This window comes from Brachyhypopomus gauderio, chromosome 2, assembly GCF_052324685.1.
Source record: "Brachyhypopomus gauderio isolate BG-103 chromosome 2, BGAUD_0.2, whole genome shotgun sequence".
In the NCBI taxonomy this organism is placed as follows: Eukaryota; Metazoa; Chordata; class Actinopteri; order Gymnotiformes; family Hypopomidae; genus Brachyhypopomus; species Brachyhypopomus gauderio.
In genome coordinates, this window is record NC_135212.1 from 20,001,128 (window position 1) to 20,015,188 (window position 14,061).

The 14,061-nt window shown below is 42.7% G+C and overlaps 1 protein-coding gene across 4 annotated transcripts; it reads left to right on the forward strand.

Moving 5' to 3' along the window:
• The first annotated feature begins 7,040 nt into the window (after positions 1–7,040).
• On the forward strand, positions 7,041–12,835 carry fosb (FBJ murine osteosarcoma viral oncogene homolog B). 4 transcript variants are annotated; one of them, XM_076990193.1, is made up of 7 exons: positions 7,041–7,323; positions 7,499–7,686; positions 8,790–9,122; positions 9,269–9,376; positions 9,680–9,991; positions 10,131–10,172; positions 11,119–12,835. In XM_076990193.1, exons 1-7 carry the CDS (start codon positions 7,260–7,262, stop codon positions 11,170–11,172), a joined length of 1,101 nt encoding a protein of 366 aa, XP_076846308.1. In that variant the 5' UTR covers positions 7,041–7,259; the 3' UTR covers positions 11,173–12,835. The 4 variants fall into 4 exon arrangements, with proteins under 4 accessions (XP_076846308.1, XP_076846299.1, XP_076846318.1 ...); XM_076990184.1 differs by having other exon boundaries at positions 9,680–10,172; XM_076990203.1 differs by lacking the exon at positions 10,131–10,172.
• The last annotated feature ends 1,226 nt before the right edge of the window (positions 12,836–14,061 follow it).

Genomic DNA, 14,061 nt, shown 5'->3' on the forward strand with positions numbered 1-14,061 from the left:
TTACAGTGGAATCAGACTGCAGAAACCACATTGTGCCTTCTAAATCCTAAACAAATATTGAGCAGGAATGGATTAAATCAGTAATGCAGCACAAGATCTCCAAAAAAAGTTGAAATGAGTGCTTAATAATGGCCTGAGCTGTATCACAGGACTGGGGGAAACTCACCTTTCCTATTTGAGTCCCAGCGTAGTCATTTACATCAATTACTTTGTGATCCATGTTTGTACAACAGCAAAAAGACTCGACCGTAAAAAAAAAAACCTCTTCAAATACTAGGGATGTGTTCATACTTATGCCATAATTGTGGGTGAAGATCTGTTTGTTGTGTGTGTCATTGTTGAAAGTCAAATGAGGATATGCTCCTACAGGGAACTGTATGTGCCCGCAGTAGAGATGCCAGTCCAGTTTATTAATGGTATTATTAGCTCACACTTTAAACTGGTTTCTGCAAGTCACCAGAAAGAACAGTCCCAGAACAGAATGTTCCTTTGTGAATCTGACTTACAAAAACTTCGTGCCGTGCTACTTTAATACTACAACCACCACAATCACAATTATGAATTAGATACATCATTAGTAATTACTTTTCAAAAATACATATTGGAGAAATACGTATACTGCTACTGTGTAGCTGAATCATTTGCTGTGGTATATTGACAGGATGAACCAGACAGGCAGCACAGGTGTGGAAACGTTTGTGGAGTGTGAAGGCAGGTTGGATCTGAGCCCACGTGAAGCAGCTAGTCAGGTTTCTGGGGGGTGTGCCACAAGAACCATATTGCCAGGACTGAGGTGTCGTTACCACAGACGTGATTATGATATCAGAGGAGTATATAAACAATGATAACGAAAGAAAAAAAAAACAATATCTGTGCTGAAACATAGTCTGTAATACACGGTGAACACATGATGCAATTATTCCTCATTACACAATTCTGAAGGCTTCTGGAGTTTGAAAAAATTTAATGGTACTGTAAACCATAATTTTTATTTCATTGATTTGGGCGCAGGTCTGATAATTACAGTAAGTGGTGCAATACACTTATTGAAAAAGTAGCTCATGGTGTCACGCCCACATTCTCTGCGTTTTCCTTATTGAGAATAATCCCAGTTTGGCATTTAATATGCATGTTTTAAAACCTGAGCTTTCTTCAACAATAGCTGTCAGATTTTGAAGCATGTTCTCTGTATCAGGGCAGATCTTGACATTATGGAACCTAGAAAAGGGCTTGTGATTCTGTATTTTATTTCTAAATTAAACGAAAACAAAAAAGCAGTTGGTTAGTCCCCTCTCACGAAGGACGTCATTTTTTTTAGCTCATTGCTCCTGACTGCCACACTGTGAACTCAACAGTGTTAAATTAACTCCTATGGTTTTAATGCTTTCTCAAAGCTGTTGAATCTCAATTGGCTTTAACTGTGTCGGGGTTGATTGAGCGTGAGCAACGCTGCCGTGTTGTGGAGTGGACAGGGCAGGTCTTTGACTGCTCCCCTGAACAGGTGGGTGACACAGAGAGAGCACTGATGACGAAGAGGAAGGGGGAGTGGGGGGGAGCGCGGCAGGTCGGGACAGTTTGTCTTCCACCTGATGTGTGCAGTATGCACCGACTGCACCTCCCCTCTGTTTCCCTCCCACCTGCACTCTCTCTCTCTCTCTCTCTCTCTCTCTCCTCACAGCCTCCCCCATAAAAATAGGGCATGCATTGCATAAGCCCTGGAAGAATGAGAAGCCGAGAAGAGATGCAGAGAGAAGGTGGTGGTTGAGATAGAGCGCTGCAGATTGATGGAGAGGCAGAGGAGGAAAGCAAAGAATTCCCTCTCTCTCTTCATCTCGCTTTCTCTGTCTATCTCCCTCTCGGTTCTTCTCGTTCCAACCCTGCCTCCCTGTCTGGCATGGGGCCGGTTGAAAGTAGGCTATGTTTGACGCGCTACAGGGTATGGCTGGCTGAGTCACATTATGCCACTGAATACTAAACCCACTGATTGCATTGTGCTAACGTTGAGCCTGCTTCATCACAGCGTCTTGCGTGATACAAGATCAGCCCGTGATTCTTTTCACCAGCAAGGTTGCTGACAGTAGCAGCATTTGGCAAAGACAATTGGAGGAGATTGCAAATTGGAATCGCAGCGTGACTCTTGCAACCCAGTGACACATGGGGCATGTTTGACTTTTACAAAGTGCTCCACTTTTTTGGCAAGCTCTTTGTTCAGACATTAGATATTATATTTCCTTAACAACATTCCAAAGCAATGACTGTGGCTATTGGAATGTCGAATGAAATAAACAGTTAAATATCTTCATAACGATGCAGGCTGATATCACAGTCCTGCACATTTTCCTGTTTCTCTGTCACTTCCTCAAACATTCGCCCATCAAATATTTGAGTTTGAACCTGACAGGAAGAGTTAATGGAGAGTTTATTCAATTCTATTGGGAATTGCCAAGTAATGTTTAGTCATTCAGGACACTGTCAGTTCATTTAACTGCCTTGGATAGCATACTTAACTTCATGGGATGCCAAATGATTAATAACCTCACCACATTTCTCACTTTCCCCAAACTATTTGAGTTTCAAGCCCAATTACCTTTTTTTCTTCACTCACAAAATAGCCGGGGGGGGGGGTCTACCACTGTCTGCGGTGGAACCTCCTTCACACAAAGGAGAGCTTCTCAAGCCCCTCGTGCAATCCACATCCGGCGCAGACAGACAGACGTGCAGCCGGCGAATCGCTACGAGAAGAGGGGAAAGCAAAAGAATGATCTCATGCTGCTGGCCGTGTTTCCAGACACGACCGAGTGTTTCCCCACTTACCAACAACTCGAGAAGCAAGACCGTCATGGAGGGAGGGGGGACACACAGGCTGTGACACACTGACTTATTTCTTATTTAACAATACAGGGAAATGAATGTATGTTGTCACTGATATCTAAGATTCGTGTCCAAATCTGTCAAAAAAAGTTTTGTTTTTTTTTATATTAAGTTTCTCAAAATTCGTGTTGAGAGAACATTTGAATATGTTTCTGAGAACAATAATAAATATATGGATATATGGATATGTATGCTTTAATTAAAATCTCCTTATGTAAAAGCTTATATTTGTTTATTTCTCGATTCCCGAGCATTGTTAGGGCAAAAGCCTGTTGTCACGGCTTTGTCAGTATAGCACTGCAGGGCTCAGAAAGCGAAAACGGCAGCCAGCCAGTTTGAGCAGAGCAGCGGGACATGCGCAGTGTTCACGGCTGCTTGTGTTCGTGCACACACAGCGGTGCCCCGAGCCTCAGCCAACACACACTTGAAAGTCAAAACCCCGCAAGTCTGCCAGGGACGCAGAAGACCGAAAGGATCAGATTAAACAGACAGGAAAACACGACCTTCGTTTATCTGTCCTTTAGTGTGAACTGGTGCATTTTGCAACGTTAATTTTTATTTGTGGTGATGGGACGTGAAGGGTTATGTAATACTGGGTGAAAGCAGCCAAGAGGGGCGTTACCAATGTGAACCTGTGCTGGGACGGGCCTCACTGTTGCCTGGTTACTAATATTTTGGGCAGGGAAGTGGGCAAACATGGCCCGCCTCTCCAGGAAACGGGCCTCTCTCATGACTGCTGCAGGGGGCTTGAGTTTTCAATGAAACCACGAGCACTGAAACCAAGAGTGCAGTAAACAAAACGAAGGTTGTTTGTGCTTCATCCATTCGCAACATCTCAAATAATGCTTCACTGTAGCAGCTTTCTGCAGCTGCAAGAATGAACAAATGATGCAAGCAATCAAACAGCACCTTTTTTCCTTTAAATTCTTGGATAAATAAGTACATACAAAGTGATGAACATTCGTTATATTTAGCACACATTGGAGATAAGCAATTTGAGCTAATAACTAACATTTTAACAAAAAGTAAATTCTCATTCAGCTGTAAAAAATCAGGCTAATTTAGCTCAGTTCGTGTACTGGTCTCTGAGATCTAATGAGAAGATAAAAAATTTAACTTGATGGCTATATGTATTTTACACTGAAGGGTGATCTGGGAACAACGCACACTGCACCAATACCAAAACAGTCCATCCTCACTGCCACCAACAATGTGATGTTTATAGTCTGATGAAACAATATTAAGAACTACAATATCACGAGTCAGAAGTACTGTACAGGGGGAAAAACTACATTCTATAAATCTGTGATCCTGCTCTTTACCCAAACAGTGAAAATAAGCGAGCTAATTGGATTACACCTTCTCATGCAGTTTATCTGCATAAAGATGGGTCAGTTTACGAGGTGTGTTTTTATTTTTCTTACTAGACAGTACAGTTCAGACACTCCAACGTAGGGGGTGTGTTAAGTACACACGTAAGTTTGCTTATTAGACAGAAAACATTTAAATTAACAAAGCAACCACACAAACAAACCTTAACTGAAAAACTACCAAGTTAACACTTTGGCTAGTTAGAATTTGCTGAGGTTCTTACGGGGAAATTGTCAGTTATATGCGTTAGTTTTTTGCTTGACTTTTATACAGTATCTTCTGAACAGTTTAATCAAGTTAATGTGTGCTATACGTTACCCGCACATTAACGTATCTAACCTGCATCGATAAATCGCTTGTATAGAACTAACTCACTCACTATTAACCCTCTGAACACTATGGGCCTTTTTCTGTTTAAACATGTTTTCAAAGATTTGTCTCTAAAAACACGTAATTATAGCATTTTACCCATACATTTCATATCAAAATGCAGCACGAGCGCCCCGCAGCAGCACGAGCGCACCGCAGCAGCACGAGTGGCCCGCGGCAGCACTCGCCCAGTTAGCTAACAGTAGTTAGCATGCTAGCTGGATAATGCGAATCCATGGCTAAGCTAACTGCGGCTAAAACCACAACACACAAGCTTGTGGTGTTAATGTGGACAGCTAAAACGAGCTCGCTAAAACGCTTGTGTTATTCAAGCGACGTTTAATGGTCTGTTAGAAGCCATGTAAAAGGGTAGACCGACTCTTCTGTTTGTGGAAGTCCTTCAAATCTTTGCGCCGCCCCTTACAGGTTACCACGGAAACATGTTGCTGCGCAACAAAAACAAAAAAAGACCAAATCGTCATGACGTCGTTGCGTCAGACGTGCTGGAACGGCGTTTCCATAACGACGCAACGCCTGTACACACACTTGCAGATTTAGTTGTAAGAGGTTGATCAGTAGGGCCATGTACCTCTAATGTTCTGACTTATTTAAAATCAATTCATGGAATAAATGGATTTCAGTAGTCTGTAACACATACGGGTCCCCTGTCGATTTTTTATGCAGCCAATACAGGAATATCAGATATTATTACATAAATTTGCTATTCAATTTTCATTAAAAAAAAATCTAGCTAGCACTTATAAATGGCGCATCTGTCATTACTAATATAGTCGCCTAGCTGAGAAATCTGTGGCTGGATGTCAGTTTGTTCCCTGACTACTCCTTCCTCTCTTTACATCCCACATAGGTTGTGATGTGATTTCTTTTCTGACGTAGGCTACTCACAGGTCGGCAGTTCGTATTAATGTAGAGCTGCGAATCCTGGGTGATATTGTTGAGATATTTGTGGTTGATTTCATGTACGTCGCATTAGTCATCCCATTTGAGTAGCTCCTACCTGCCACTGGACAGAACATAACGTTCATCAGTGACGTTCAGATGCTGACTAATTGTCGTTATCCCCGCTCTCCCCATTCTCCGGTTGGGCTTCATCGGCGCGCGGCAGCCTAAGTCTTCTCCCTGACATTTCAGGCATCCCATCCGGCTGATTCCCGCATGTCACACAAACTGTTCGTGCGTCTTCCGAGCCTCCTCACAACATTTCTCTTCTTATACGCTACTCACATTTCCACACAGTGGGTAAACAATTAATTCCTTTCTGTTCCAACGAGACAAGATGAAGCGTGCAGTGACACCCGCCGTCTCCGTCACTCCGGCCCACTGTCCGGCTTGGCTCCGGCTTGTTCTTGTAAATCGTGAGTGGAATGCAATGTTCGGACAAAGCGTGCTTTGTGGATTTTCGACAAAAGAAGTTTGACTTAGTAAGCGAGGTGGCACATGTATTAGATGAGGACATTGTTAGGATATTTTGGATGAGGGGTAATAAAATTATGACAATATTTGAGAAATTGGGGTTTAACATCAATTGCTTCTAAACTTCTTGGCTTTTTGTTGTTTTGTTTTAACCACTTAATAGCATTAGGAATGGTAGCAACATTAACTTTGTATTAACTTTGTAATTCACTGTACAGCCGTTGTACAGCGCATTAAGGAAACAAACTTGTTTGGCCAACCAGAGTCTTCCATTGTAAACTTTCTCATGGTCACGCCCCACGGAATCCCCGACTGTCTGCAGTTTAACCTAAGCCATAGGCTAGCGGTCTCTGTGCTCGCTGGTTACTGGATATCCCTTATGTATCAGTCGTTTTATTTAACGTCCTTCCACGTTTTATGTGTATTCTCATTTGGCATAGCATATTTGACATATTGTCCTGTTTAATAATTACAGTTAGTAAAAGTATGCATTTAATGGGCTTCTTTCTTCTAGATGCTTCGTGTAATTTATTTTGTCGTGATCTTGCTGCTTAGCAAAGCAATACCAAAAACCTTTGTTAGCTTTTCATTCTGCATGGGTAAGAACGCTTGTTAGGGCTCTTAGGCTTACACAGTCGCTGTCGTACATGTGAAGCTAAACGTTACAAACTTTTTTTCTTGGCGCAATGTCCCGAATATAATATTGTAAAAGTAAAGTCTAATACTGTAATATCGTTTTTTCTCTATATTCCCGTCTGTATTTTATCTGATAAAAAATAGGTAGCAGTCAAAAATATCTCATGGAAGTGATAGTAAACGATGCTATTCTCGACCGCGCGCTCTGTAACATTTCTGTGGGTGAGGGAATCCCTAAACGTCATTGCCTAGGATACCAAAAAACAAAAACACTGAACAGTGAACCATATATGGGCACCTACGTCAGCGGAACTCCATAAAGAGGCGGAGACAGGACTCCCTACTTTACAATGCGATCTCAGATGGCTTCATTCAGAAGAGGAAGAGCTACCGCCGAAACACTGAATTGCAGCAACTCCTGTTTGTGACAAATACATTACGGACTATTTCATGGATTTATAAATGCACTTCTTACAAGGAACATTAACGGATTTTATCAAGAAGGTGGACATTTACGCTAGGGAGGATTGGGATTTTAAAATTGTTTCCCTTCAGTACAGAACTGGATTGCCATCTTAATGCAACTTTTTTGGAAAGAGACTAAGGGCATCTTGTCGGAGTCTTCAAGTAAATCTTGTTACGGTAAGTGATGGCATCAATGAATGTTTTTGTTTACTGACTTTATGTAGCCTAATACCAAACTTTACAGAATTCGCGCGATCTCATTACGTGTGCAGTTAAGCGCGCAAACGGTGTTGCGTTTTAAACCTTGTTAGAAAGTGCAATACAATGCCAGTTTTTTTTCGTTGGGTGACAGGTGACATTCCATTTTCGCCGGGAAAGGTAGGCTTCTCGGCTTCTCACGGCTTTGCCGGGGAGATGTTCCAGGGGTTCCCCGGAGACCCTGATACCGGTTCCCGTGGAAGTTCGTCTCCTTCTGTTGAATCTCAATACCTGTCCTCCGTGGACTCCTTCGGGAGCCCGCCCACTACCAGTGCGCCACAAGTAAGTCGCAATCATCTGCTGTGTATCGATTAATGCATACTGTCGGAATTGTCGTTGTAGATATGATCAGAAGTCATTGCCGAACTGTTGTAGATATTACGATTTTGTATATATGTACGTTTGTTCGAAACTGGTCAAAAATTGATATGTCGATGGATCGATGTGTGTACGTATATATACATATATACATATATATACATATACAATTGCATATATCATTGCAATGAAATCCACACGGTTTTCAGAGAAACGGGACATACGTCCTTTATCAGCTGTGCAAGTAAAGTGCTGTGTATATTGTTTTCTTGATTGACTGGAAATAGAAATTAAACATTTTTAAGCTGCAGAGCTTTATTGTATGAGAAGTCAATACGAACAGTGAATCAGGCCGGTAGCAACGTGGTAGGTGGAACGTGGAACTCTCCGACGTACGCAAACAAAGCTCCTCCCTCGCTCAGCTCTATCGCTCCCTCCGCTCCGGCCTCGTTGTGACGTAAATGCGTTCTATTTTGGAGTGTTACGTCGCGTTGCTAAGGGGAACACCGGGGGTGTGACGGGGGAGGAGGAACAGAGACGGGAGGGGGGAGTACTCGGGAGCGATGATTGGCTACTGCGTCTTCTTCAAAGCTGCTGGCCTCTCCGTCTGACACGCATTATATGAATATTAATGAAAATACGAACTTGCTCTAGCATTTACCGCGCGTCTGTCTAAATAAAGTCAGACTAGCATCGGGTTTGTGTTTGGGTTTTTAAATCTGTTTGCAAGGGTGAATAATTATTTGTTTGTTTTTTTTATCTTTTTTCTCATTTTTAACGTTTTATGAAATTTAATACGTAACCATCTAGGTTGTTTTATCTAGGCTATAAATATATAAAACTTGAAGACATTCAATTTCACAAGAGGAAATAATTAAACAGGAGGTGGTAGTGGTCTGAAACATGGTCATGGTAGTCGTTAATTTTACCGCCTAACAAAATATCATCCTGGGCCTCTCACCATATCTGTATGTGTCTTTCCCATACGTTTTTAGGATTAATAAGAATGTGTATATGCCACAGCTTCTATACCCTTTCATTATTGTGCACATATTCATGATCCATAGGAGTGTGCATCTGCTCCTGGTGGTGTAGGGGCGGGCGGTGGAGTAACCACCACTGGAACAGGGGTGGAGATGCCCGGCTCTTTCGTGCCCACAGTGACGGCCATCACCACCAGTCAGGACCTGCAGTGGATGGTGCAACCCACCCTTATCTCCTCCGTGGCCCCTGGACAGAGTTGCACTGGTCCGGGCAGTATGACGCAGACAATGTCCCTGGATCCGTATGACCTGCCGGGGCCCAGCTTCTCATCTGGCTCGGGCTTCACCCCTCCCAGCTCCGACACCCCTGGTCCGGTGCGGCAGTCTCGGAGCCGTCGCCGCACACGAGACGAATCGGTAAGGTCCTTCGCAAACAAGACCGTGTCCAAGAGGTGTGTGATCACCTCTGCGTACATGGGCAATCATTTTTTTTACGAGGGAACACAAGGTGCGTGCAGGTGTAAAATAATGTGATTTACAAGGGCTCTACTCAAATTACTCAGCTGACTCCAGAGGAGGAAGAGAAGAGGCGTGTCAGGAGAGAGAGAAATAAATTAGCCGCTGCCAAGTGCCGAAACCGACGGCGCGAACTTACAGACAGACTCCAGTCGGTGAGAACTTCCTATTACATACTTCTTCTCTCACATCCTACCATGTACCACATGCATATTACCCAATACTATACTTCAGATTTAAATGATGATGGACACATAAGCATTACTGTGGGCAATAGTAAGATTTATGGGTAATTATGGATTTGGGACTTTTACAGACATATGCTAATGTATTTAGTAACAAGATCATTAGTGTAAATACCTATTGCAGCCATGGTAACAGGCCACACTGTCTGACTTGCTGATACGTTGCAACCCCCAACCCCCCGCCTGCCTCACACACACACACACACACACCAGGAGACGGACATCCTGGAAGAGGAGAAGGCTGAGCTGGAGGCAGAGATCTCCGAGCTGCAGAAGGAGAAGGAACGCCTGGAGTTCGTGCTCATCGCGCACCAGCCGGGCTGCAAGATCCCCTACCAGGAGGAGGCGCCCCTGCAGCAGCAGGCGTCGGCCCCCTCCGTGGCCGTGGTGGGCCTGACTGTGAAGGAGGACACTTTTTACCTACCTCCGGCCTACTCATCCCACCACCACCTGCCTGGTCCCTCCCAACCACCGCAGTCACAGCCGCCCTCCGCCCAGCAGCCGCAACAGGGGATGATGCAGGAGGTAGCCTTTTCTAGTTCTTTCTATGGGCAGAGCCAGCCGGCGCCGGGCGGCCCGTGCCTTGTCGCCGACGGCGGCGGTAACCCTGACGCCGGCAGCTACAACCCCTCATACACATCTTCATTTGTGTTCACCTACCCAGAGGGAGCCTGTGGGCCCAGCGCTAACCAGCGAACCAGCAGCAGTGAGCAATCCTCTGACTCCCTGAACTCGCCCTCACTTCTCGCGCTCTAAGAGCCCCTCCCTCTTTCTGCCCAGACACGCCCACACACAAGTACACGCATAGGCACCCACACACACAAGTGCACACGGACACACCGTGTAGTCACTCGCATAGGTTGATTGCTTACGTTACACACGCGCGTGGTCTGTCAGACATGTCCGGTGTACATTCACTTCTGTTAGCACCTTTTTGTCTTTTACTTTGGTCTTCAGACATCATTGAGCCATATTTATTCAAGAAATCTGTGGTGAATTCAAATTTTTGGATTTCAATATTGTGATTGGAAAACATCATATACCTCAACAAATCACAAGTTCTGCTTTAGTATGTAAAATTTGGTCCTGAAATATTTAATCAAACTATTCGTTTTTGATCAATTCAGCCATGATATCAAAATAAGTATCAAAGTGAGTATGAAAGTCATCACAGTCAAGAGCCACACACACACACACACAGTCACACATATAGAAGACACTTAATCATGCAAGCTCTTAGGTACACTCGTTCCTCCCCCTGCTCTCTCTCTCTTTCTCTCTCTGTGCTCCTGCTCACATTGGTGTTCCATCTCCTATTTTTTCTCCATGCCGATCGTCTGCAGAGTTTATTTGTCTAAGCTGAAAAGGAGCCAAAAGAACTTTTGTGGCTTCCATGTTGGTTTTGGTTTTTTGGGCCAGACTGCACTCCTCCCACCCTCCTTGCTCTCATCACATCATCCTCTTCCTGCTTCTTCTTTGCCGTTACGCTGGGACTCTGAAAATAAGGGATGCGCCTGCCCTCTCTCGTAATCAGTCAGTCGATCAATCTACCTATCTCGATCTATCTCTCTTTTTCTTGTCTCCTTCATCGTCCATCTGCCCATCTGTTTCTCCTCTCTTCTGTCTCTATGTTCTTCTGGTTCTCTGTGAAGTCTTCAGCCCCTGAGAGCCCATTGGACCCTGAAAGCCCATGGAACCTTGACTGATCCGCCGGACCCGCCCCAGCTCCACATCCCCCCTCTCCCCCCCAGCATGGAGCAGCCTGCTGCACTGCACTGAGGAACCGCAGAGTTTTTCTAGGAGCAGATCTTTTGAAACAGCTTAAAAAACAACAACAACAGCTACAGCACACAACTCAAATGGCAGCAGAATGGTTTCTTTTTACTTCCTTATCCCTGGGGATTTGGTTGGAGTGCTAAGAAAATGTAGGGGACAGACTGATGTAGAGGAGGAGCCTGAAATATTTCCGGCCCGTAGAGGAGCTCGTAGAGCTGGGCATTGTACATGGCTGTGCTCTTTGACATCCAGAGGCCTCTGAGATGAGGAAACAATGCAAAAAAGGGAAAAACCCATGTAGTGGTCTTCTCCCCTGAGATAAGCTTCACCGTGCAGTCCTCCACCTCAGAATGTACCCTGTCTAGTTCCCTGTGCCATTTTTTACCTGTAATTTGTCCTTGTGTTTTTCAGATAATGTTTGTACAACATTATGCCACACCCCCTTTACTCAAGTTTTCTGTGGTTTTCAAGCTGTTTCTGTAATAGTATTAGCTTTGACCCAAAAGTGGCTTAACTGAAGGTTAAACACAAAGGCGACCCTTATTGTGGGTGACAGGTTTTGTCAGTCAGTATTTGCTAGCTAGGTCTGAGGAACATTGTAGTGGGAAAAAAAATCAACCTCTTAGCATTTGGACTAGTGGCCTCTGTATGTTCCCATGGTCCTTTGCAGCCTGACTTTGTACTTCAGTAACAGATCAGAAGGCAGCTGCAGGCTTTTATTGTGAAAGGGCATCACCGAAGCTGCTTCTCCAGTTTATTTCTTTCTTTACGGAGGTTGACGTGGTGGGAAAACACAAATATGGGCCAAGTAAGAGGGAGGAAGAAAGACAGGAGCTGTTTATGAATATGAAAACTTAAATTTCCTGTGAATTTGTTAATGATTGTTTTTTGATATTTTGAGTTAAGGGCCTTTTTTGTTGCGCTTTTCTCCTTTGCTCTTGACTGTGTTGCCAAATGAAACCTTGTGGAGCCGTTTCCTGCTCCTCTGTTACTGTTGTCTTATTGTAACTATTACAAATATTGTTATTATTATTTCATTGTTATCTTACATTTGGCAACTAAAAAGACATGTTGTGCACTATGAACCTTTTTTATTTCATAAAGTATGCTAAAATGCTCTATATTATGTATGCATATATATACATATTCTTTGTGTGTATATATATGTAAAATGATTGTAATGTATAAATGTTCAGAAATGTAAAATGGTTATTTTTGTTAATGAAGACAGGAGGGTGAGCTTGTTGAGGCTGGTTTTGGTTTAAATATAGATATTTTTCTAAAAGGACAAAAAAATATATTATGATATACCATAATTGCCCGCCTTTCCCTCAATTTGAGAAGCATTGTCACTGCCTTTGCTCTATTGCTGTGTATTTATATGTTCTATATATAAAACACATGATATGTATGATGAGTGTGTTCAAACTGTGGTGCATATAATGGCTCTATATGTATCATGGGTCTCTGGATGTGATCCTGTGCTTTTTGCCCTTGCTTGGTTTGTCAGTGTGAGGTTGGTCCCACAACCCTCGCTCATCAACCCCTGTGGACAAAACACACTGGACGCAAACAAATAAATAATAAAACAAAGTGAAGAATCAAGTGTCTCAATAACAATGCAAAATTCTTATTGGAAAATTATTCTCAAGCAATAGTGTTATATTTCTGCTTTTGTTTTAATGTTTTAATATTCCAGTGTGTACTGTCCCATGTGAAGTTGCAAATGCTAACACAGAAGCACAAATGTTTTTTTGTTTTTTTTTTCTCGCTCAAGATGGTGGAATATCTACATGTTTAAAAGCTTAATACTAGAGCCAAGAGAGTCTAAATATCTAAGATAAAATAGCCAGGTTGATTTTTCACATTTTAAGAAGGCAGCTTGTCGTTAAATAAGTCAGGAGTACACAGCAGCCTTAAAACATTTGATAGTACAAACCTGCGTGTTTAGAAAGGGAGAACTAATGATGTGTTATGAATTTGCTCATATTTTGAAGGTGCTAGGGATAAACCTCAGAAAAAGACGATTGTTTCTGTTTTCTGATGTGCAAACTGAGATGGCTGTTTTAATTTCCAAATCTATATCAGTATATAATTTGTCTTGTGAAGCTTTATATTCATTGAAATTACAAAGATTTTAAGAACGTTTACAGATGGTTCAAGTATGCATTTTCAAAGCTGATATTTTTCAAAAGTGCAAATCTTTTTAATACCTATCCAGCAGAGCAATGTTGACGTCATTATCTTGTCATTTACTTTTGAGGACCGGTTGATATGGCACACAATGACGTGTGTGAAAGTAATAAGAAGAACTGTGACATCAGTTGTGATGTCAGACAGATACTTCCTCGCGTGATTTTGAGAGATTCCAAATTTGATGACATTCATTTGACATCAGTGTATTGCACGCGCAGCTTTTGAATCTGCTGGTTTTGGTGTCGGTGCTTTTAAAGCCAGAACATAGTGTTACTGTATTCTTAATGTATGATAAATTACACTAATGTGGTGATCATATAAGGAGCATCGCGGGTTTCAATCTAAGATTCTGTCAGTAAATCTGTAGTCTTCCGCTTTGCAAATCAAATTCAAATGCTAATGTTGTTGCAGTGACTGTCTATGGCATTTTCAAAATTTCAATGCTTACTGAAATGCAATATATAGATAGGATAACCGTAGCATGTAGCAGATTTGCTAACCTACAAACACTGCATTGCCTAATGAAATTAGGCACAATGGGGAAGAAATTAAAACCACCGCCTTTCACCTCAGTGGATGTAGTGTCATTAGTAAAGTTTTCTGTCTCACAGATATCACAATAT

Coding starts and splice junctions, on each gene's coding strand:
- fosb (XM_076990176.1), top strand. CDS start 7,260: ATGCAACTTTTTTGGAAAGAGACTAAGGGCATCTTGTCGGAGTCTTCA. Junction 7,324..7,498: donor TTCAAGTAAATCTTGTTACG/GTAAGTGATGGC, acceptor GTTGGGTGACAG/GTGACATTCCATTTTCGCCG. Junction 7,687..8,789: donor CCACTACCAGTGCGCCACAA/GTAAGTCGCAAT, acceptor CATGATCCATAG/GAGTGTGCATCTGCTCCTGG.